A 25,153-nucleotide genomic window follows, 5' to 3' on the forward strand; every position below is an offset into this window, starting at 1 on the left:
ACAGCAAACAGGGCAGGAGCAGCGTGGGAATGGCCCTGGCAGGCGGGGCTGCTGGGGCTCCCCCTGAGGAGCCTGGGGTTCCATCTTGTCAAGAGTGGGGCCTCAGCCAGCATCCACTCTACTTTTATGTTGTGGCAGCTGACATCTGACTTAATTCATTTGTTCTATTTTGCTTTCTGTCACAGAGACTGACTTAAGCTCTTTTTGGAAGAGAGGGAGGTGGAGGAAAGAAAGTGGAGGGTTAGAAAATGAGATATGTCTCATGAGACTTCAGACCATAATCCCAGAATCCTGGGATGGAATTGTCAGGTCTTTCAGTTTGCTGTAGCTAAAAAGAGTCCAGGATTTCAGGGACATTCAGAGTTAGAAAAGGCCCCTGAACTGGTTAGGAATCCTGTGACCCTTGTCCCAGCCTTTACCAGAACCCTCCAAGGAATGGGGAGCTCACTACCTTAAAGAACAGCCTGTTTCATCCTCAGGTGGTTCCAACCACTAGAAGGTTGTCCCTTGCCGCCATCTGACCTTTCAGTCATTAGTTATGACATCTATTCTTTGGGGACAGTAGAACCACATGAATGCTTTCCAAACATCTGAGAAGAGATTTTTATTTCTCCCTGCACTTCCTCTTCTCCAGGCTAAAGTTCTCTAGCTCTTTAAACACAAATTTTGTTCTCCTAGCTTCTGCTTCCCGTTTTCAAAACATGTCCCAATTTGTCTAAATCCTTCTTAACAGGCAGAGCACAATATACTTTGTGTAGATTAAGACAAAAGAAAAGTGGAATAGTCACCTCCCATATTTTAGAAACCATACACCTGTTAAGACAGCCTGGACCTGTACATACATCACACATAACTTAAAAAGGTTTCCTAGGAGATGTAGCCAACTTCCTTTAGTAGAATCAGGGTTTGTAGCTACTCTTTTGCTACCCTCAACCCCTGTTACCAAATACTTTACCCAGCACCACTGATGCCACTGCTGCTGAAATCCAAGTAAAGATGATAGAAATTAATCACAGAGCTTACCTTTGGGTGAACCTGATGCTCAGTTTATTCATATAGTAAGAATTTGGCATGGAAGACATAGACAGCATGACCTGGCCCCATAGTTCTCATTCCCAAGAGCCAGGTGAAGTCTGTCCAGTATGGCTTCTCCCCATCCTGTCTTATCTTCCCCACTAGACACCCAGCTAATCTGCTCCAAGAAATTCCACTCAGCATTTGTGTTCACGGCTCAGCTCAAACGTCATTTCTAATGTGAAATATTTGCTAAAATCAGCTAAAATCATGTCCCACCATCCCAGTTTCCATAGTTAGGCAACCCTTTTCCGGGGTCCTGCAACTTCTCACTTTCAAAATATTTACCCCATTATACTGTTCTCCAGTGTCTCCTACCACTGGACTCTGTTCCTTGAGGGCCAAGATTATCATATTTGTGTCACCAGCCCCTGGCACAGGCCTGGTAGAGTAGGTGTAAAGTGTTGGCAGTGAAAGAATGAATGACTCTATGGATGCTCTACTTGAGATTTCTTGAGGTGACCAGTAGGGGTTACCCTAACTGTTCCAGAGCTGAGTGGGCTAACTTGTTCATTGCAGAGAAAGACAGCAGTCAAGATGGTGGTCACCTTGACCAATCCTGGGACTCAAAGTCCCTAGTTCTTTAAACATAAATCAACAATCATTCTTTGCTGAATCTTTTGGGTACCTAGGATGAATCTGACACCTTGCCTATCTCAAGGAGCCCAGTCCAGGAGTCTAGAGGTATGTGTGTTGGCTGGTGGGGAGTGGGGGGGTCTGTCAGAGCTGGGCTGATGGCAGCTCTGGCCTGTTCTGCAGCACTCTGGCTCTAGGGCCTTTCTGAGCCCTTTCTGAAGGACAGGAAGAACACCAAGTATTATGGGAGGTGCAGGGCTTTCTGGCTCTTCCTCCTACAGCCTCCAGCAGTCAGCAGTACCTCCCAGAGGACCTGGAACACAGTTGGTGCTCAGTAAATGACAGTGTCCTTCATCTCCATGCCCACCCACCATGTGTCCCATCAGCCAAAGTTCGCCTGCCTATGTTATCTGCACGGTGGTCTTAATCTACTCTCCAGTGGAGCAGCTCCTTCGGGGAATCTCTAAAAGTTGCAGAACCAGGCCAGTTGTTAGTTCTATAGATCCCTGAAGGTATTGCCCACCCCACTAAGAGAAGAAAAAGGGAGTTTAACAATGGGGAGAGGCCAGGCAGAGCCCTTGGAACTTGGGCCAAACTTCCTGGGCCGCAGACCCCCGTGCAGGTGGCTTCTATGGGAACCTACTCTGAAGTGAGTGTGTTTCATCCTTGGAGCATCCTGCTCAGGAGGCATTCTTATCTCTGTTTCAACAAGAAAAGCGGGACTCAGAGATGAAGCCAACTTTCCAAGGTCACATAGCCAGTGAGTGGCAGAGTGAGGACTCACACCCCGATATCCGGTTCCAAAGCCTGTGTTCTTTCGACATCGCTATCCTGCCTTTCCCTATGGAAACCTGGCATTGCTAGTCTCCTCTTCTAAGAGGAAGCAGAGGAGCTAGACCCATTGGCTCAGGGTTGTTGGCAGGATCATACTCCTAGGCATCTTGACAGACAAGAAGCATGAAAGAGTAGTGGAGTATGTTTTCAGTTACAAGTAACAAAAACCCAACACAAAGTGATTTCAACACCAAGAGGCTTAATTGTTCGTGTCACTGGCTAGTCCAGAAAGTGTTTGGGCTTCAGGCATACTTTAATCAGGGCTCCAGTTCTGTTTCTCTGCAGGTGCCTTAGCTCTGCCCTCCTCTGTGTGTGTCATTTAGATTCTGTCTCGCTTTCCTCATGGAAGCAAAATGGTGTCCGTAGCACCAGGTCTCATATCTTCACACTCCACCACTCAGAGCAGGAGAAAACATCTGGTCCTAGAACACTCCTGGAAGCTCATGGATGTAGGCTGGGTCCATTGTCTGTCCCTGAGCCAGTCACTGTAGGAGGTGGATGAGATTGTGCTGATTGCAGTCCTGATCAGCATTGGGACCCCAGTGGCCCCGGGCTGCTGCACCATGGGGAGGGGATAGTCTGGCTTCTGGGAGTCAATCTAAGGTTGCTGGGGGTGGGCACAGGGCACACGGAATTCACCCTGCCTGAGCCTCCAGGTTTTAGCAGGGCTGGTGTAGGCCCCGTGAGGGCCGAACTCAAATGAGAGAGAGTGTGCTGAGGGTAAGAAGAGCATGAGGGGAGGTGTCAGGGAAGAAGTCAGGAAACAGCACCCCTTACTCCCCATCTACATGGCTGAGGAACACTGTGTGGTATAGCAGAAAGAGCCCCAGCCTCAAAATCAGGAAGATCTGGCTTCAAATTATTGGTTCTCTGTATGATTTGGGGCAAGTAACTTTCACTCTCTGTGGCAGTTCTCTCATCTGTAAAATGGGAATATTAATGCCTACATCAGAGGTCATCTTGAGGATTCAATTAGATCATGGTGATGCTTCTAGGACAGGGCCCGGCACCCAGTAGGTGCTCAGTAAGTGGTAAACAACTGCCAATCTAATCTCAATGGAGTATCTTCCTTTAGCTACAGCTTTGAGGAGTTTGAAGCACTTTTCTCCCTTCTGGGATAGCTGTGTTTACTGTAAAGACCAAATTAGATGCAAAATCTCTAAGGTCACCTCTGACTTTGTAAACAAAGCCAGAGAGCCGGAGGAAATGAAATTCCAAATGCCCTCGCCTAGCCTGGTTTGACCTCCGGTGTTGATGCAAACTCAAACCGGCTCTCACTGTGGCTTGTGGCTCCGGGAAATGGAACCCAGCTTGGGACAGGGATGGGAACGGATTTGACTTGTCCTTTTGGCGTCTCCCCAGCCTGTGGAGCCCAGGCCTCTTGGAGCATCTTTGGGGCTGACGCAGCGGAGGTTCCGGGCACACGTGGCCACTCCCAGCAGGAGGCTGCCATGCCCCACATTCCCGAGGACGAGGAGCCCCCCGGAGAGCCACAGGCAGCCCAGAGCCCTGCCGGCCAAGTAAGTGCCCCCTCTCTGCCCTCAGCTAGCCTGGCTGGGGGCCAAGCCAAGCACCCTGGGCTGAGGCCACAGCTCTTAGGCTGGCCAGAGGGTTTGCTGACAGCTCATGTAGGTTGCAGTGGGTACCTGGAGAAGGTATGTGGCTTCCATACTGAGGAACCAATTACTCTGAGTTGGTTTGAATTGACCGAGGCCCCAAATATTCTGAGTATAGAACCAACCATCTAGGCTGTGTCTGACTGAGGCCTCAGAAGCCAAACTATAAACCACGCAGGCTCCCTCTGAAACTGGGGAAAGACTTAGATGAGAACCATTAGCACTGAGAACCTCTTTGTCAGGGGAGTGGGCACGAGAAAAGGCCACTTAAAGTGAATCCACTTGAAATGGAGATCAAAATTGTATAGTAAATAGCAAAAAAGGTTTTCAGTGAAATTTTATAATAGAAAGGAAATGATGAAAGCAAGTTAATTTAAAGGGACATTGAGATTTTTATTGTACAAATGAGGCATTCAAAACAAGCTATTTTTAGCTATACAGATTACGAAATATAGGTTATGTACTAATTTTCAGATTGAAGAAAGAATAAAATGTTGATTTTGGTGTGGGTATATTTATTTATTATACCAGCAAAATGATCTGTTCACATAGTAATATCCTCTTCACATTTTACTTTACAGCACCTAATTAAGAGACTCTATCTGTTTAATATAATACTTAAGGGTTTCATCCATTTTCCTAAGGATCTCTTTCAATCCCTCAATATTCAAATTATTCCCTTTTGAAGAACCTATTTAAGCATCATCCTCATTGTATTTTCTTCACTTAATTGATAAGCTCTATCTGATCTCCTTGGTCAAAGACCTTGCATGTGAAATTCTCCATCACTGTTTTCTTTGATTTCATGAACTTTGCAGTTGATTTGCATTGAAATGGTATTATCCTGTTATATCAAACAGTCGTCCAAACTGACTGAGCCAGTGGGATAGACACTTGTTAAGTGAGGGAAGAATCTGTGAGTGGAGCATTATTTTTACAAATGGACAGATTCTTAGTGAATATTTTCATGTTATGATGGCATATGTTTTCTGACACATTACGACTCTGGGAACTTAGATAGTAAATACTTAGAAAAGAATGGCCCCTTGTAGCTCCATATCCCAAACTCATGGGATTAAGATGTTGCAGAACTTGGCAGCCTTAGGGGTGAGGGGGTTTTCCTTCCCTTGAATGTCTAAGTGACAGTGGGCCAACCTCCTAGGCCAACCTCAGCCTCAGGCAGCCCAGCCTAGGGTTTTATCAAGTCCAGGCCCCCATTCTGGGAAATAGTGGGTCCTGCTGCTGGAGGGTGCCAAGTTCCAAAAGCTTAGGGATTAAGGAAAGGAGACAAGACACTCACAACTGCGTTCAAAGGCGACTGCTTCCAGACCCTCAGGCCGTGACTTTCTTGGCCTCTGTCTCCTTAGCATCCCTATTTCCTTACCCTGGACTCCTCTGAAAATGACCATCCCGGGCCCCTTCCACTTCACTAACAATGGTAGTGCCCTTGAATCAGATTCTCAGGCAAAATCTAGCTCCTACATCCTGGGCAACTCCCCCAAACAGCTGCCCCAAGAATAAAAGCATTCCTAAAATATAAGATAATGAAAGACCAGCAAAGATGCACCTCTGCTGTCAGTGAAGACAGGCTTTTATATTGAGTTAAGTTCTTCCTGGTTACAAAGCTTTATAATTAAAAGTTCTTTCAAAGTATATCCTCAGGAAACACAAAACAGACAACATAAACACCTGTCACTTAGACATTCAAGGGAAGGGCATCTCCCCACCCATAAGACTGCCAAGTTCTACAATATCTTGATCCTATGGGTTTGGGATATGGAGATCCAAAGGGCCATTCTTTTTAAAGTGTTTGTTATTTAAGTTCCCAGAGTTGTAATGTGTAAGAAAACAAATGTAATCATAACTTGAGAATATTCACTAAGAATCTACCCATTTGTAAAAATAATGTTCCCTCATGCATTCTTCCCTCGTGGGTCCTTCTGCTGGGCCCCAATAACGCAGAAGCTATCAGTACCTGCAAACGTTCTGTCTATAGTCTTGATTTCCCATGAGCGCAGAGAGAATCATGGCACTTGAAGGGTCTTCAGAGACCATCCATTATTTAATAAGAGTCTGGTTCTGGCTCAGGGTCACAGGGAGACTGAACTTGTGGGGAACTGGAATTTGGAGCTCCCACTAGCCAATCAGATATCCCTTACTCTCAATTTCGTGGCAGGCAGGCTCATGGAACCCTCCCCGCATTGTGGCAACCTCTAGAAATTCATCGTGCCAACCTAATGGTGCTGTACCTATGAGCATTTTGAAACCATGATGGTTAGGAAGGCCAGGAGGAATTCAGGGGAGCCGGGAGCTGGGAGGCCTAGATCCTATCAGGGAGGACATGTAGCACAGGATTTAAGAATATAAACTGTGCAGTCATACCAAGCTGGGCTTCAATCCCAGCTCCTCTACGTTCTGGTCAAGAGACCTTGTCTTGGCCAAGAAACTTGAGACCAAGTCTGTCAACTTTGCCGTGCTGCTGGTTTCTTGTGTGTTACCCAGTACAAGGGTTAGTTGCTGCCTCCTGGACTCTGCCTGTTCAGCCCAGCCCTCAAGTGCCTTCTATAGCCTGAGGGACCATGAAGCTGGGGCAGTTTAGACTCCCCAACCAAAGTCCACATCAAACTCAACTTTCTTTTGCCCTCTTCCCTTACTGCCTTGCCCTGGGCATTTCAAAGCTTTTCAGAAGGCAACCAGGCATAGTGGGTAAAGTGCTTCTCCCACTATTGCACCCACCAGACAACCCACATTGGGTTTCTCAGGTAGTCATGGCCTCGGGAGGGTCAGGCCTCAGGAGCTGGCCTGGAGCCTTCAGGGGGTTGGAACCTGAGTCCCTAGGAGCATCTGAGGCCAGGGAGCCAAGGAAGCGGGGTTGGCCAGGATGACTCGGCTGGAAGTCCCAATCCTGCCCGAATTCCCAGTCTGTGAAGCAGGCAAAGAACAGAGCATCCCTCTAAGTTTACAGCTCCCCGGGGTCCAGCCCTACTTGTGATTCCTCAGGTCCCAGCCCCTATTTCCCATCACTGGCGTGAGCACTAGCCGAGGCCTTCTCACATACAAACACAAAATCTGTAGGACTAGATCGTGTTTCTCTTTCTGCACGTACACACACATACACACACACAGACACATGCGCAGATACACATGCATGCACAGACAGACATACCCTTCAGGTCCTTAATCAGAAGCTGCAATCAAATACCACACAAAAAAAGCCCCGCAACAATGTACTCTGCAAGGCTACGTCCTGAGTGGGGTTTTCTGCACTGGCCCTTGAACAGGGAGAGACTCAAAGGGAAGAGTTTGTAGCCAAGGGGTTCTAGCAGGAATAGATGCTGTCAGGACACAAGCGTGGGACCTTAGGGGACCACAGAATGACAGACTGCCAGTGCTAGAAGAATCCCAGGTCACATCTAAGCTCTGCCTAGGCAGGCAAAGCTCTCTATAATGTGAACCCCACTCAGTCACCCTGGGAATTTTTTGAATACCAGATTCCTCAGCCATCCAAGACCTACTGAATTGGAATCTCTTGAGGTAGGTCTTAGGGATCTGTAAGAATATATCTTTTTATTTTTGAGATGGAGTCTTGCTCTGTCACCCAGGCTGGAATGCAGTGGTGTAATCTCAGCTCACTGCAACCTCCGTCTCCCAGGTTCAAGTGATTCTCATGCCTCAGCCTCCCGAGTAACCAGGACTACAGGCCTGCACCACTATGCCTGGCTAATTTTTGTATTTTTAGTAGAGATGGGGTTTCGCCATGTTGGCCAGGCTGGTCTCGAACTCCTAGCCTAAAGTGATCTGCCCACCTCGGCCTCCCAAAGTGCTGGGATTACAGGCATGTACCACTGGGCCTGGTGTAGGAATCTGTAGGAATATTTCTATAATGAAAAGCTCACCACCTCCCAAGGAAGCCTGTGCACTAGTTGGCCAGCTCTGTCCTGGTCAAGCTGGAATCTGCCTCCCCTAAGACTCTCCCTTGGTTCTGCCCTCCATACAACCTATAGTGGGGTGAAATCCTACAGATGCAGGAAGGCAGTTCTGAGTCTTCCCAGAGTCTCTTTTTCTCTAGTTTCTTCAGTATTTGCTCCCATGACAGTGTTCAGAGCCTTCCTAACCTCCGCTCAGGACACATACCAGCCCACCTCCCCCTCACTGTAGGGTCCCGGACCTGGCCCCAGGCTCCAGATGCAATCTTACCTAGGCCTGGATGATTTCCTGGACTGTGACCAGCAGCCACAGTAGGAAGCTGACTCACCTGGACAGTGCAGCATCTCAGAAGTGCCTTGAAAACCTGAGGGTACAAAGAGGCTCACGTTAACTGAAAGAGCCCAGTTTTCATTGGCTCTCGCTTCCACCTGAACAACTCCCATCCTCTTCCAAAGGGTTTTAGAAGCCCCCAGCGGCAGATCAGTGTGAACTCATAAGCAGACTTCACCTCTTCATATCACCAGTTCCAGCACCCCAGCTACCTACCACCTCCCCCTGCTCCCCTACCTCCATTGCACACAAAGCCACTTAATAATAATAGCTAACCCTGTGCCAGGTACTTGTCTACCGTATTAACTCATTTAACCTATAATTAGCCTTATGGTAGGTATTATCATTCCCATTATATAGCTGAGGAAACTGAGGCACAGAGAAATTAACTACCTTCCTCCAAGGTCACACGGCTCATAAGTGGCAGGCCCAGGATCTGGGCCCGGGCAGCCTGACCCCAGAGCCCATGCTTAGTCCATACCCTGCGCTGAGCACTGTTACTGCCCCTGGGTCCTCTGTGAGAGCTCTGGGACCTGGGCCAACAGTACGTTGTCCTGTGTTCCCAAAGCCACTCACCTCAGAGGGGCCAACTTCAGAGCTCGCTGTCAGGGGAATGCCAAAGCACCACCCTTCTGCCTGCCAGCCCTTCGGGAGCACAAGCTCATGGGGCCAGCAACCAAAGCTGCATGTCACATGCCTGTCTATGCCCCTTCCTCATTCTCCTTCAGCCAGGTAATCAAACAGCCCAACTTTAACCTGAGTGGGCTGTCTGATTGCTTGGCTGAAGAATGAGGAAGGGGCATGGACACATTGAGGAAGGGGAAGGGCACGTCGACTCCTAGAAACACAGTCCACCATGCTATTGCCTGGTTTAGGCCACATACATGAGACACTCTGGGTCTCCCCGAGCATCTACGTTGTGTTTCATTCGCTGATGCTCTAGGCAGACATGGATGCTCAGCCCTGTTATGCAGTAGCTGTTGTGACTTAAGGTCACTGCAGCACTCCACTGATGAGTGGCATCCACGCCCCACCCCTCCCCTAACTTTTAAGTAACAAGATGAGGTTGGAGTGTGCGCTGGAGAAGCAGTCCTGTTTGTGTGGCCCTTATAGGAAGGGATCTGCTTGTGGAGCACCTAGAACCTCTGGCCATGGAGCTGCTAGCCTTCCTCCTCTTTTGGCTCAGAAATGGGGACTGACATAAGTGCCACCATAAGAAATCTGGGGTTGGGTAGATAATTGGCTGGCTAGATGATTAAATGATTGCATTAAAGGGCAGAAGACATGGAGGGAGGACTAATGTTAGGAAGGGAGGGAGGAAGGGAGGATAGTAGATATCCTCTCCTTGGAATAAAGTTACTCTCCTTGGAATAAAGCTAACACATATTGTGTGCTTTTCCACACTCCCAAAGTCTGTTGGCATGAGAGTAAAAATAGTGAGCAAGGTTGTAGGAGGCCTTTCCTGGCTTACATCCTCTGTCAGTGGGCTGGGCTCAGAGTCAACCCATCTGTCCTTTTAGAAGAGGAGGATGACCAAGCAGCCGGAAGTTCCAGAAGGTACAGGAAAGGCTCATAGGAATGTGAGGTAGAAGCAGCATGGCAGAGCAGGAAGAACTTAGGCTTCACATCCTTGACTGCTACCTTGGATAAGTGATTCACCTTGCCCCAGTTTCCTTATCTAGAAACTAAGAGTTATAGGAATAGCCACTAACAACAGCTAACCTTTATGGAGAACTCACTATGTGCCAGGCACCGTATTAGGCTTGTTTTGTATGTTACATCATCTCACCTAATTCTGACAATACTCCTGGGAATACTATTAGTATTGCCACTAACAGATAAAGAATTTAAACACAGAAGAGTAATATGCAGTAACATAGCTAAGGAAGTGACTGAGGCTAAATTCAAACCCAGTCAGCTTGACTTTAATGATCAGAATAGTATATATAAAGTGATGAGCAAAGTACTTAGCTCACAAGAGGTGCTCAGTCTCTATAGCACAAAATAGTTTGCAAAAAGTTTCCACATGTGTCATTGCAAGTGCAAAACCACTGTGAGGTAGACAGAGCAGAGAGAGTCACCCCCATGAAAGTGTGAATTTAGAGAAGTTAGGTATCTCATCCAGATGAAGGGAAAGAAACTAACACACAGGTTCATAGTGTTTTCTAGGCATTTAACCTTCAGAACACACTCCTACATGGTAGTGATGACTACGTACATTTCACAGATGAGGATACTAAGGCTTGGAAAGGTTAAGCCAGTTGTTGAAAATCACATAATAAGGAAATAGCAAGGCCTGATTCTACTGTCTAATGGCTGTAAGCTGAGGAAATGGGCTATAATTAATTGTTTTCTTATTTCTATTCCAAAAATACCCCATTATGTGCAATAGAGCTTGAGCACAGAGGCAAGGGATGACTATTCACTTACACATGGTAGGCACTCAATAAATATGGAATTGAGGAAATGAAGTACATTTACTCAGTCAATGTTTATTGAATTTTGCTCAACAAATGTTTATTGAGCATTAACTAACTAAGGTCCTGCTCTTAGGAAGCTCACTTCCTGGTAGATTTACTACCAAATGCCAGTTCTGTCAGATCCAATTTGCTCTTGTGTTCTCCCACGGCCTTCTCCCATCAGGACCTGGAGAAGCCTTGTTCTGTGCTGTCTATGGGAATATCTCGAGTTTAGCCATATACTTTACTGCTGAAGGCAGATTGCCAACTTCTCTATCCATTTGACTCCTTTTGGCTATTCAAGCCCTGTCCTCACCGGCCAACAGAGAGGTTCTGCCTATACCTCCCTGGAAACTCCTTGGGAACCGTGTGCGCTCCCCCACTGGAGAAAAGTCATATGACCCAAAGGACCAATTATCTGTCAGGAATGAGAAGAAGAAGAAACAGACAAAGCATGTAAAACACCTGGAACCTGGTAAGGACTGTGTAGAGTAGGGATCCCCTTGCCCCCCAACTTTCCCAGTGAGAACCCTCATACGGTGCCTCCCATGTGCCAGGCACTGCTCTAGGCACTTTACACATAACAACTCACAACAACTCCAAGACACAGGCATGACTGTTATCCCACTTTATAGATGAGAAAACTGAGGCAGGTAAGGGCACTGTAATCACCAGAAACCAGGAAGTACTTGGATGCTTCCATCGAGGATTCTGAATTCATATTCTGAGTTCATTTCCACTTATCACATCCTGTGCAAGAACAGCCTCAATTAAGGCCTTCAATAAAATAAAATAAATTATCAGTAAAATATTAGTATCTGGTATACAAGATAATGGTAGCAAATACTGGGCACCTGGTACGTGGTCTAATCCCTCCAAGGTAGATATTATTATCTCTATTTTATAAATGAAGAAATGGAGTCTCTGAGAGTTTATGTAATTGTCAAAGATCACCTAGCTGTGCTATGGTCAAATGGAGATTCAAACTCAAGTTTCCTGCTGATGTCATCCTGCCAGGTTGTCCTTCCTTTCCTGGCCCTGGCAAGGACACCAGAGGCCCCAGGCATGGGAAGCAGGTGCTTGATGCCCCATCCTTATGAAAAAGAGCTCAAGAGGACAGTTCCACCAGGCTGGCCTCTAGTGGTTCTGGTCACAGGGTAAGAGCTGTGAGAATTTAGCTGTGGAGGTGCCTAAAACAAGGCAAAAAGTGTTTTAGAAATGTTGATGGTTACGGACAGTCAGAAATGCATATTACAATTATTTTCCCTTAGTTCCTATTGTAAGCAAATGAAACAGATTGCTGTTGTTTGTTTTTCTGTCTCCCCACATCGGGCTATGTGTGAGCTACTTGGGGGCCACAGACTGTGCCTTTCACATGTGTATCTCCACCCATAAGCATAGGCTCCAGCTTGCGGTGGGAGCTCAGGGAAGGAGGGAGGGAGGGAGGGAGGGATAGGTAGAAAGGTGGATGGATGCTTGATTGTGTTGTGATAGGTTGGGTAGATAATTGGCTGGCTAGATAATTAAATGACTGCGTTAAAAAGCAGAATAAATGGAGGGTGGAGTAGTGTTAGGAAGGGAGGAAGGAAGGGAGGATAGAAGATATGATGGATGAACTATTAGCTGAGTTACTCTCCTTGGAATAAAGCTAACACACATTGTGTGCTTTTCCACACTCCCAGAGTCTGTTGGCATGAGAGTAAAAACAGTGATCAACAAGGCAGTTGTTCTTTATCCCTGACTTCTAGAAATCAATGCACAATGGCAGGAAAGAGGATCCACCAGAGGCAGGGCAGGCCCTTGGTGCAAGGGAGGACACCGTGGAGCCTTCGGGGAGCCAGGGAACTGGCCCTCTGTGCTTGGCAGGGAGGAGTCCCATGTCCAGCAGACCTCAGCAGAGTCACTTCTGCTCTCTCCTGTGCCCCTAGGACTTGCCGCTGGGATAATAATTTTCTTTCAAGTCCCCAGAGATGATGATGATGATTATTATTTTTTGAAATGGAGTCTCGCTCTGTCACCCAGGTTGGAGTGCAGTGGTGTGATCTTGGCTCACTGTAAGCTCCACCTCTGGGGTTTACACCATTCTCCCACCTCAGCCTCCCGAGTAGCTGGGAATACAGGTGACCACCACCATGCCCGGCTAATTTTGTTTTTGTATTTTTAGTAGAGACGAAGTTTCACTGTGTTAGCCAGGATGGTCTCGATCTCCTGACCTTGTGATCCACCCACCTTGGCCTCCCAGAGTGCTGGGATTACAGGTGTGAACCACCACGCCCGGCCCAGAGAGTCCTTTTATCCTATTGTAAGAGCACTGGCTGCTTTTGCTGCTGGATCTTCTCTCTACCAAGGCAGTCCCTGTTTGCCCTCCAGGCTATAAGACAGGGATCTGGGGATACAGTCTCACAGTGCCCACTCACCACCAGCACCTTCACTGTCATTATTATTGCTTTCTCTCATTTAATACTTAAAACAAGCCTAGAGAATAGTGATTATTAGCTCTATATAATGTTTTAGACCATGAAAGAGAAGTTTGATAACTAGTAACTTGCCCAAGGTCACCCAGGTGGGATTCTGGTCTAGGCCTACCGGACTTCTTCACTAGCCCGCGTTGCCTCCCAGCGGGTCCTCCTCTCCTGGGCTATCTGCCAGTGCCCATCTACAGGATCTAAACCCCCAGTGCCTGCCTGTGCTGGAGTGGACTGGAGCTGGGGCTGGGGCTATTCCTTACGGTTTCCTAGCCTGAGCCTAGCCGTGTGACTCTGGGGAAAGGAAGCTAATATTCCCATCTATGACACTGGCCTATATTTATCCCTGTGCCCAGGCAGTTAGGAAAACTATTGTGCATTCCTGAGAATTTATGAGTGAAATAAACATTGAAATGTTTCTATAAGATTTATTTAAGGAGAACAAAATGTGGCTTGCTGGCTTATTCGAGGGTGAGCTTCTGGGAGATGACCCAGCTCTCAGTGCTTGGCTGATTCCAGGGAAGGGAAATGGACCCCCAGGGAGACTGGGCCCACGGATGAGTGAGAAGGGCAGTGAACCAAGGGCATCCTCTGCCCCTGCTGTCCCTTTCTCCAGCTGTGTGTTCAGCCTCGTGCTGGTTTGAAGGCTTCCTGGAGGAAGAGGTACCCTCTGCGAAGGAGAGTGCAGCTTGGAAGAATAAGAGTGTCAGAGGCCAGCAGGGCACCGGGAACCAGGGGAGGTGAGACCAAAGACTGGGGATGCAGCTGTAAGAGCAGCATGGTGTCATGGGAAGGACACAGCCTGTGTTCAGTCACTTCCACTATTTACAAGTGGCACAGCCCTGGACAAGTCAATTTGTGCATTGATAAAGTGGAGATCAAAATAGAAAAGCAGAAGAGAAAAAAGAAAGATATCAATCTTCTACTCCACGCTCGTGGCCTGCACTTTCATCTTCTCATTTCCTCTTCACAGTTCTATGAGTGCCAGAGGTATTATCACCCCCAATTTGTAGATGGTGTACTGAGGTTTACTCACTGAGTTTCTGGGAGGATTCGGTGAGAACACAAGGAGGGTCTGGGACAGGGCCCACCGTACAGTGGACCTGAGTAACTGCCACTTCCCTCTAGCCACGTTTGTTTCTGTGCTTCCATGTCTGTAACCCAGGAAGGGCATTGATTGGTTTGAGAAGCAGAAGGTGAGAGAGGGAGTGGAGCCAGGTGAAGGTGGCCTTGGAGGTGGGTCCTTCATCACTTGGGCTTATGTGGTCAGAAGCCGCAGGAGAGATGCTGGACCCTCCCAATTTAACTCCAAATGGTTGATGAGACCCAGAACTAAGAGCAACAATCTTCTCCAAACCAAATGCCAAAGTCATTAATTCAATCCCAAAGGGAATAATAAGGGAACATAACATCTAATGCTTAGTGAGCATTTGCTCAGTGCTAGGTGCCCTTCCACAGGCTTGCCATCTAGGGTTACCAGATTTGGCAAATGAAAATATGATTATGTGCTGTACATGGTGGCTCACACCTGCAGTCCCAGCTACTCAGGTGAGAGGATCACCTGAGCCCAGAAATTTGAGACCAGCCTGGGCACGTAGCAATATTCAGGAGAGAGAGAGAGAGAGAGAGAGAGAGAGAGAAATAATACAGTTATGTCCATGGAATATTTGAGACACACTTATACTAAAAAGTTATTTGTTGTACATTTGAAATTCAAATATAACAGGGACATCCTGTGCTTTATCCAGAAATCCTATTTCTATATCAACCTGTTTGATTCTTATAACTACCCTGTGAGATAGATCCATTACAGATTAGGTAACAGAGGCACAGAGAGGCAAGGTAACTTGCCCAAGGTTATACAGCTAAAAAGTATGCCATAAGGTGGTGTGACTTCTGAGCCTGAGGCCCAGAAGCCCCTAAGCCAGTAAGTTGCCTGGCCAGTGATACTTGGTCTCACGGTTCTCCCAAGCTTTCTTGAATGCCTGCCTTGTGCTTGGCAGCTCAGAATGGGAGCAGGGATACGTGTGTGCACTGCGTTAAAATCTGGCAGAATTCACCCCAGAGGGCCCCTAGAATCTTCCCACACACTCTCACCTGGATTACTGTCTCCCCAGTCCCTGACAGAGTGAAAAACAGCCCCCACAAGACCTGAATGTTCCCACAAAAACAGTTTTGCAGAAAAGGAGAAGTCGCCCAGAGCCTGCTCAATGATTCTGTGAGCTGATGAGGGAAATAACACTATGATTTTATGACTTGGGTATTTTGCACACATTAGAAGGCAAGCGTGAAGAGCCTTCCAGGATGTTCCATCAAGGGATTAGAGGATTTCCCCCGATTGCTTTATGCTTCCTGCCTTGTAAGCCACTTAGAATTGTGAGTGTCTGCGGTTACATGCTTGGCACTTGCCACCCATGGCTTCTTTCTGCCTTTTTGTGTGGGCACCTCTGCCCTGGTCCTCCTCCCCAGTGAGGTGCCTACAGTTAGGAGAGCTTTGCTTCAAGTAGCCATTAGCCAGCAAGCAGAGAAAGTTTCTATCGGAAGGCAGCTCACTCCAGTGCCTTGTACCCATTTACCTGGTAGGTATCAACACCAAGGGCACTATTAGTAATAACAGTGGAGGTTACTTCCCCTTCTCTCCCCATTCCATCATGCTAATGAATGAGAAGCATTGCAGAGGCCTGCCCAGTTCACCTTTGTCTCCCCAGACCCTAGCATAGACCCTGGCCACAACAGGCATTCAATGAATGTTTGCTGGATGAATGGACAGAATAAGGTCCAATAATGTGGGAGTGTTCACAGGCTACATGCCTTTCTTGGATGCCAAACAGAATCTGATCACTGCCAGCCCAGTGCCCCTCTCTTCTCCGAGAAGTTCTTTGCTCTGCAAGACTCTTCAGTAAATGTTTATGAGTCAATCATATGAACAAATGAAGACAATCTGCACAAAAAATAACTAGATGGAGCTGCGGGAGTAAAGGCTGGAGCGGGAGAAATTGAGAGAGAAGGTAGACAGAGGATCTGAGCAGCGAGACAAGCAGGGGAAGAGTCAGCAGAGAGCAGGGCATGAGAAAAGTGAAGCAAAGAGAAAAAGGCAGAGGAGAGGTGAGGATGGGAGTGAAGATTTGTTCCCCTTCCATGTCGTTTGAAAGGTGAGAGTACAGAAAGAAGTTCCTTCTATGTTGGTTTTGTTTCTGTTGAACAGTTCTGTAAGGCGAGCCTTCTCAGAGACTGAGCCACATGGATCACGGCTTCATTAGGTTTCAGGGCAAATAGTTTAACCACAACCCCCAATCATAGACAGTTAGGAGCATGAGCTTCTCTTTGTCTGCGGGATATTTATGTTTGTCAAATCATCCATCATTCCCGCATTTATATAGTCTCATGTTTTCATGTCTTATATTTTATTGTTGGTTACTTTAAATCGCTTTGAGAAGTAGATAGTGTCAATAAGATTAAAAATAAATAAACAAAGGCCAGGGGTGGTGGCTCACACCTGTAATCCCAGCACTTTAGGAGGCCAAGGTGGGCAGATTACTGTAGGCCAGGAGTTGGAGACCAGCCTGACCCATACGGTGAAACCCCATCTCTACTAAAAATATAAAAATTAGCTGGGCATGGTGGTGCATGCCTATAGTTCCAGCTACTCGGGAGGCTGAGGCATGAGAACTGCTTGACCAGGAGGCAGAGGTTGCAGTGAGCCGAGATCATGCCACTGCACTCCAGCCTGGGAGACAGAGTGAGACTCCATCTCAAAATAAATAAATAAATAAAATAAAATATGTATTTTACTTATTTTGCAGCCTGAATATATGAAACTCTTAGAAATGGATACATACTGTAACTCTCCTAATACCACCACAATTATTTTTTCAGACTACAACATGGAGTTAGCTCACGCTTGGCCCTCCTGCCACTTTAAATAGCTCATCCTCATCAATGCATGCCAGGAGTTTGTAGAGCCCCACCACAAGGGGTGGTAGAAGCCATATGATAGAATGCACGTAAAAATGATATTTTAGCCAAAATGCATTTCTTCTTGTTCATCAGAGGACTCATACAAGAAAGAAATTCTCTAAATATGACAGACATGAAAAAGGCAACTTTCAGAGCTCAAATTTTCACGGTCGGAATAAAATCCAGGGAAAGAAGCCCATGCATGCTATAAGCACAGTCAGAGTTTCCATTGGCGTTCCCATGGTGATAGGCATGAGGCTGCCCAGATGATGTGGGTGGGAGAGATTTTAAGCACAAACCTCCTGTGCTCTAGAAAACCAGGCCAGGATGAAAACTACATGACACAGGGCAGTAACTCAGATGCCTTTGAGCACAAATCACTGAAGGAAGCCAATTTAGGATAGCTCAAACCGGGTTACTCTGCAGAAATGTGGGCCCAAGATTGTTTGATCTTTCAGTTCAAGGAAAAGCAGGCTATCCAGACCTTTATGTGAATTCTTACAATTATGGAACATTGATAACTAATTAAAAAACTTGTAAACACTGCTAGCAAACAGGCACATGGGTCTCTAATTTGCACCTCTGAGCTCAGAATATGTGTCAGAGGATGCTCATCTCAATTGACATCCAAGAGATCACACCTGCCAGAAACACTGACAAATCCCTGATTCCCAGTAATGCCTTTTGCTAATGCTACTCCCTTTTAATGATGTGAAGAGATTCCTCTGGAAAGACTTCAGCTCTTCCTACTCACCAGAAAACCCACACAGTAGAAAATTCCCTATTCCTTCTTCTTCCCTGGCTCTCCCATTAAGCTTGGCACCTGCCCCTGGCCCTGCCTGCTGCCCCCTCTATCTGGCCACCTGCCATTTGACACGCTGCTTCCCCTTCTTAACCTCCCCAGCCCGTGTGAATACTGTTCCACTGCATGTCCTCAGGGCCCCAGATCATTGTTCCACCTCCCTTCTGGTCCCCTGGAAATCCCCAGCTTCTCTGCTGCTTGCTGGCCTCCCACCAAGGGAGCCCACTGGACAAAAGATGGGAAAAACTGGCTCACCTTGAATAGAACCACCGTTAATTTTAATAATGATCATGACTCAAGGGTCATGACACATATAGACCATATGACACTTACCAAAGTGTATACACATTCGTCATTTCTTTTTACTTGCATAATCTTCCTGTGAGACAGAGCAGGCCTTTGGCCATTGTACCCTTATAGGAACGGAGGGATAAAGCCACAGGAGGACAAGCTTGTCACCAGCCCCTCAAGGCATACTATCCAGAGAATGAGTTGTTGCTTTTTAGAAAACTCCCTGGATGTCTCTTCTAGGGGGAGTCCTTGGAGTCCTTGACAGAAGCATGGGTATCTGTCCTCGGAGGGACCGGAGCTCTGGGGTCATGAGGACAGGTCAGCCAGTCTTGGTTTCAGCCACAAGAACCATGCCGACTTCTCGTCACTCCCTCTTGGCCAACTCTAGGTTTCCAAATGGAGAGTGACACAGCTCCAATTTACCAGGGAACTCCTCAGAATTCCTATAGGGGATGATGGATATTCTAATAACTGGGCCTCTTCTGTCATCTCAACCAGTATGAATAGAGGGATGCATGGATGATCTGCTGTCAACATTTCTGTATTTCCCTTTGGGTAGTTAAGCTATTCTCAAGCCTAACCTTCAGGACTTCCCATCTCCAAAACCATAAAGACCAAACTCATTAGAGTAGCTTCAAGGTCCTTCAGAAGCTGGCTCAATCTCTTATTGTAGTTTCACATTTCCCCCAGCCCTGACCTCTCCTATCTCACATGTCATAGTCCATGCACCTGCAACAGCTACACTAACAAATCCCTGATTCCCAGTAATGCCTTTTGCTAATGCTATTCCCTTTGGCCGAATCCTGTCCTCTAACATCTTTGCTGTGCAAGCTCCTATTCATCCTTCAAGACCCAGCTCAAAAGTCCACTCCTCTATAGAGTCCTCTTCAACTCCTCTCACTAAAGAGTTTTCTTTTCCTTCCTCTGAACTTTCACAGAATGTGGTCCATCCCTTGTTACCTTATATTTATTATGAGTTATTTCCTTGTATCCCTTGCTTGACTGCGAGCCCTTGAGGGTCTTCTCTTCATATCTCAAGTTGCTTTTGGCACATGGTGGATAACCATAAAGTGTTTGTTGAATGAAAGAGAAAGAAATCTGAAGTAATATAAACATTTATTTAAAATATTAATCATATGCTAGAAGCCTAGCACATTAAAAATATCAATCATGGCCTGGCATCGTGGCTCACACCTTTAATCCCAGTGCCTTCAGAGGCAGACATGGGAAGATCGCTTGATTCTGGAAGTTCAAGACCAGCCTAGCCAACATGGTAAGACCCTGTCTCTGCAGAAAAAAATTTTAAAGTCAGCCAGGCATGGTGGTGCACACCTGTAGTCCCAGCTACTCAGGAGGCTGAGCCAGGATGATCCCTTGAGCCCAGGAGGCAGAGGCTACAACGAGCTATGATTGTGGCACTGCACTGAAGCCTGGGAACAGAGTGAGAGTCCCTCTCCATACTAAATAAATTAAATAAATAAAAATATCAATCATGCAGTAGGTACCTTATCAATGTTATTTTTAATCTTCACACTAACCTTGTGAGTTAGACTTTATAATCATGGAGCATAGAGAGGTTAAATAACTTGTCCACGACACACAGCTAGTAGTTTAAATTTGAGCCCAGGTTTGTCTGACTCTTCCAATAGGCAATGCTGCTTCCTACTGCTTCTACACAGCCCAAGCTTCCCTTCCATGTCCCGGGAGATTCTGAGTGCCTCCTTTTCCTTCAGCCACTGTAGCTCCCTGCACTGAAGAGCTCCTGGATAAGAACACAGAGCCCCATGAACATCTCCTCAAGGATCTGGCTCTGAGTTTCCACATAAAAGCATCCTTTCCACAAGAGAAGCAGCATGGTGCTCCCCAGGCTGGACTCTCACCCAGACTTCTCCAGCTCATGTGGCCTTATGCTTGGGGCCAAACAAGGGAAGAGATGAAAAATGAAAATGGGAAAAGCTGGGTTCACTAAAATTGTGGGACTTAAGAAGTCCAGATAGCAGTATGAGACCCATTTCACAACAAGGCATAATGTGAAAAGGAGAGCAGGCCTCCTCCCTACCTTGCAGGGAACCAACACCTGCGCATCGAGGGCTCAAGAACACAGCCTGGCTCTGCCAGAGGCTCCAGCCCATCGGCAGCACCCTCCGCCAGCAGGGCTAGTGGAGGTGAAAACATTTCATGTGCAGGGGCTCTAGAAGGATTTGGCCTCCCAGGGAAAGTGGCAGTAGGGACAGTGGGTACCCACTGCTTTGAAGCTGCAGGAGGCAGCACCAATAGTGGAGGTGGCAGCGACACACTCTGAGGCACTCGGAGGCAGGTCTTTGGCGAAGGCAGTCGGGTGCTCACAGAGGGAGCAGTGGCAGCACACGCCAGTCAAGGGGGTGGGAAGGAGGAGAAGGAAAATGACAGGCACCCTCTTAAGTTGATGGAGGGACCTAAGAGAGAAGTCCAAAAGAGTCTCTTCTAACAAATTACGATTACTGAAATGTCAAAGTTACCCAAAGGTAGGACTGTCATGGAACATCAGGGGTGTGTGGGTGCCACTACGTTTTCTCCAGGCCATCATTCTTCCCCAGCCAGGCTGGCCTCAATCTGAGGACTCTGTATAGTTCTTTTCCTGCATTGCTAGTGAGAACTAACGAGGGATAGCTTGTAGTGTCCCTAATCTTAATGCATGAATAGTGAACTGTGTTAAGCTCAGGTGAGAGCCTGCTGGGGGAATAAAGGAGAAACTGCCTATCTTTTTTGTTTTCTGAGTAAACCAAATAACCTGTATGTGTGCACTATTCACAATAGACAAGGTATGGAAACAATCTAAATGTCTGTCAATGGATGAATTAAAAAATGTGAAAAATATATACACAATAGAATATTGTATCTGTATACACACACATACACACACACAAGGATATTATTCAGCTTTTAAAAAAGAAGGAAATCCCACCATTTGCAACCATGTGGGTGAACCTGCAGGACGTTATGCTAAGTGAAGTAAGCCAGGCACAGCAAGACAATATTGCATGATCTCACTTATATGTAGAATCTAAAAAGGTCAAACTTGCAGAAACAGAGAGTAGAATGGTGGTTGCCAGTGACTGGGGGTGGGAGAAATGGGGAGATGTTGGTCAAAGGATTCAACTTAATATTTCAGTTATGAGATGAATATGTTCTGGGGATCTAATGTACAGCATAATGTATTGTGTACTTGGAATTTGCTAAGTATTGTCCACTATACAAAAAGGTAACTATGTGAGTTGGTGGATATATTAGTTAGCCTGACTGTGGTAATCATTTCACATCAAAACATCACACTGTATGCCTGGAATATATGACATTGTATAAAAACATTGTATCGAGGTAATGAAAACATCACATCGTATGCCTTGAATATATACAATTTTTATTTGTCAACTATACCTCAATAAGGCTGGGGGAATAAAGAGTAAACTGCATTTGTCCCCTAATCAAGATGGCTCTGATCATCATGATGTGAGAATAAATGCTCCGGCTCCTGCCCCTGGAAGCTCCCACCAGCCCAAGCCTAACTCTGTGTTTTTGTTCTAAACCAGCAGGGTCCTCCTACCACAGGGATATCTTACAGTCCACCCCCCACGATTGTCCTGACTGGGGATGCCACTTCACCAGAAGGAGAAACTGACAAAAACCTGGCCAACAGGTACAGGTGCCTGATCCTTGCATTGTGACGAACAATATGTCCTAGAACATGAGGATCTGACAGCTATATTTTTAAATAAATCTTTTCTTTTTTCTTATATCATTTTATTGACTAAACTATAATCAAGCAGTTTTTCAAAATACGAGAGAGAAATTGGAATTTTTCCATTTCTTGGCCTCCCATGGAAAGGGCTAGTCTTTAAGAAAAGCATAAATCACCGCAGGGGAGTTCGAGGTCAGGAGTTCGAGACCAACCTGGCTGACATGGTGAAACCCCATCTCTACTAAAAATACAAAAATTAGCTGGGTGTGGTGGTGCATGCCTGTAGTCTCAGATACTCAGGAGGCTGAGACAGGAGAATCACTTGAACCTGGAAGGCAGAGGCTGCAGTGAGCCGAGATCACGCCACTGCACTCCAGCCTGGGCGACAGAGTAAAATTTAGTCTCAAAAAAAAAAAAAAAAAAGAAAAAAGAAAGAAAGAAATAATATACAGGCATCTTTTCACCTATTTTCAAGTCGTGGATTGATTTTCTGAACAAGATGACTGTTCTGTCTTTCAGAGTTCACAGTCCCCACAAGAGGCCTTCTCACAGACACTTGAAGGTGTCCACTGCCTCCCTGACATCTGTGGGTAAGGACCAGGGCAATCTAAGTCATGTTTGAGTAGAAAGACTGAGGTCTGGCAGCATGGCTGGGCTTGACCCCTTACTCTCTCCTTCTCTTCAAGGTGGTCCCTCCCTATATGCCCAACAAGACAGGGTAGATCAGCCCATCTGGGTCTAGGAGAAACATATTTAATTCAGTTTTCGTTGCTCAAAAGACAAGACCAGGGCACGAAGAGGAAGATGCAGAAGTCAAAGAAAGAAAGAAAGAACAGCTGAGTGAAGCTTGTTTCTGAGGTTTAGGGGGCAGAGTCCTCCAGCCTCTGCTAGAGAGGCCCACATCCAGGTTGGAGTGGGTGCCTGAGTGTAAGGCTGGCTACCCTGGTCATCTGCTCATCCCCAGATGGTGGCTCACGATCTGCCCTGGGCTGTTGGAACATAGATATCATACAGAGTTGGTCACTGCCTTAATGCTGCTCATAGACTATGAAGAGACTGAGAAATGAGCAGATAATTGGGACCCTGTATGATAAGGGACTGCACAGAAGAGCTAGGCCAGCCAAGGCAAGAAGGGGACCAAGCAAGTCTCTCTGGGGAGAGGAAGTTTTAGGAAGGTATTCCAGAGGAGGAATACCTTGAGTTGTGCCTTAGAGAGCTGGACAGATAGGTGAGGGAGGAAGGGCATGCCAGGGGGAATATGAAACACACTGAAAGAGCAGGAACCTCCATGGAGCATGTTGCTGGCAACTGAAACTCTGCCATGTGTACCAATTGGGACTTTTTCAAATGATAGAAACCCAACTCAAACTACCTCACACCAAAAAAAAATTTACAAAAGCCAGCACTTGTGATTTCAGGTAGTGCTAGATCCAGGTGCTCAAAGTGGATTATTAGCAATTGTCCTATTCCATCTCTTGAACCTTTTTTCTTGTGTGTTAGCTTTCTTCTTGGCAGACTCTTCAACACATGGTAGCTACCAGCAACTCTAAGCTCACGCCCCATCAGTGGAGAGTTCCTCTTCCCCATATACTCCACACCAGGATTGCCTCTCAATGGCTTCACATGGCCGTCCCTGAGCCAATCTCTGTGGCCAAGAGGATTGGGTTCATTGATTGGCCAAGACTGGTCCACATTCCCACTCTTGGCACAGGGGAGGGGGGTTAGCTAATGGGGAATCAGAGGGGTTTTTACCAAGTGAAAACCAAGGAGCTGCTGCCCAAAGAAGAATAGAACCTGATGGAGGCGAAATGGGAGCTGTTCACTCCAGCAGGGCTGAAGTGGAGGGACTCGGGAGTATGTGGGGCCAGCAAGATCGGCTGAGATCAGTTTGGGGTTTGGATGCCACACTGAGGAGCATGAGAAATCCCCATGAGATGAGGTAGAGAATGGCTTGGCCAGATATGGCTCTGATAGCCACTCTGATAGGCAGTGGGGGATAGGACGGAGGGGCTTGCCTGAGGGCAGGGACCTCTTAGGTGGCAGACATAGTTGTCCAGGTAAGAGCTAATGAGTGCTAGCGAGGCTGAGGCAGGAGAATCACTTGAACCCAGGAGGTGGAGGTTGCAGTGAGCCGAGATTGTGCCACTGCACTCCAGCCTGGGCCGCAGAGTGAGACTCTGTCTCAAAAAAAAAAAAAAAAAAAGCTAATGAGCAAGAATGGAGATGAGGAACAGGCTCCAGAGATGTTTATAGGTAAATGCAGGGAGGACTTGATCAACTGATTGGATGTTGGGGGAGGGAGAAGTGGGGAATGACTCCCGTGATCCTGAGCAGCCAAGTGAGAGGTGGTGCCATTCACCCACCTCATCCAGAGGGGCAGTTTTGGAGAAAAACGGGCCTGAACAATGTGAGTGGAGGGAAGGTGGTCACGGGGTTGTGGCCGTGGCCGATGATCTTTGGTCTCCCTCTTTTATTCACAAACCTTAAGCGCATTAGCTTGTGAAAGAAACAGACCGGAAACAGGAATGCACTGGGGGTGCAGATGGCGCCAGAGGTAGGGCTCCTGGGTGACCTTCCCTTCCCAACAGAGTTTAGGAAAATTCTGTGAACCTGAGATGGCTCCAGGACCATTTGTGATGGAGGACCACAGGCCATAAGCCAGAGGCACCAGGCCTAGAGAGGAAGCCAGTGTCTGTCCCTATGTGACTCTCTTGATGGCACTGGGCTGAGGTTTGGCTGTCTGGTCAGCTGTGGGCAGAGTCCCTGGGATGAGGCATGGTGTGGCATGGCCTCAGCCTGGGGCCATGGATGCAGTGGCTCTCACCCCAGCTCACCTTCCTTCTGCAGATCCCACGGGGCACATCATTGACCTGGTGAACGACCAGCTGCCAGATATCAGCATCTCAGAGGAGGACAAGAAGAAAAACCTGGCGCTGCTGGAAGAAGCCAAGTTAGTGAGTGAGCGATTCCTGACCCGCCGTGGGAGGAAGTCCAGGGGCAGCCCCGGAGACTCCCCATCAGGTAGGATGGGCCGGGATGTACAGGTGGCTACCCTGAGCCCCTCTAGGGTGGGGAGAGAAGGGCCTGGCACCAGCTGCAGGGGG

At 47.1% G+C, this 25,153-nt stretch overlaps 1 protein-coding gene across 16 annotated transcripts in view; it reads left to right on the forward strand.

Annotated features, from left to right (window-relative positions):
* The window catches only part of IRAG1 (inositol 1,4,5-triphosphate receptor associated 1), a 129,423-nt gene that overhangs the window by 37,388 nt on the left and 66,882 nt on the right, over window positions 1–25,153 (forward strand). For 5 of the 16 annotated variants that reach the window (XR_011610833.1, XM_071075102.1, XM_071075101.1 and 2 more), the window contains exons 1-4: window positions 3,792–4,004; window positions 21,901–22,007; window positions 22,569–22,639; window positions 24,897–25,070. Coding sequence is in view for 15 of the 16 variants with exons in the window: in XM_071075102.1 (XP_070931203.1) it covers window positions 3,807–4,004; window positions 21,901–22,007; window positions 22,569–22,639; window positions 24,897–25,070 (550 nt within the window). In the remaining variant the exon portion in view is untranslated. Of the gene's footprint in view, window positions 1–1,706; window positions 1,759–3,791; window positions 4,005–21,900; window positions 22,008–22,568; window positions 22,640–24,896; window positions 25,071–25,153 lie in introns of those variants that run through there. The other 11 variants (XM_011753189.2, XM_024795021.2, XM_011753200.3 and 8 more) reach the window with 5 other exon arrangements.

Source organism: Macaca nemestrina, chromosome 12 (assembly GCF_043159975.1).
Source record: "Macaca nemestrina isolate mMacNem1 chromosome 12, mMacNem.hap1, whole genome shotgun sequence".
Taxonomy (NCBI): Eukaryota; Metazoa; Chordata; class Mammalia; order Primates; family Cercopithecidae; genus Macaca; species Macaca nemestrina.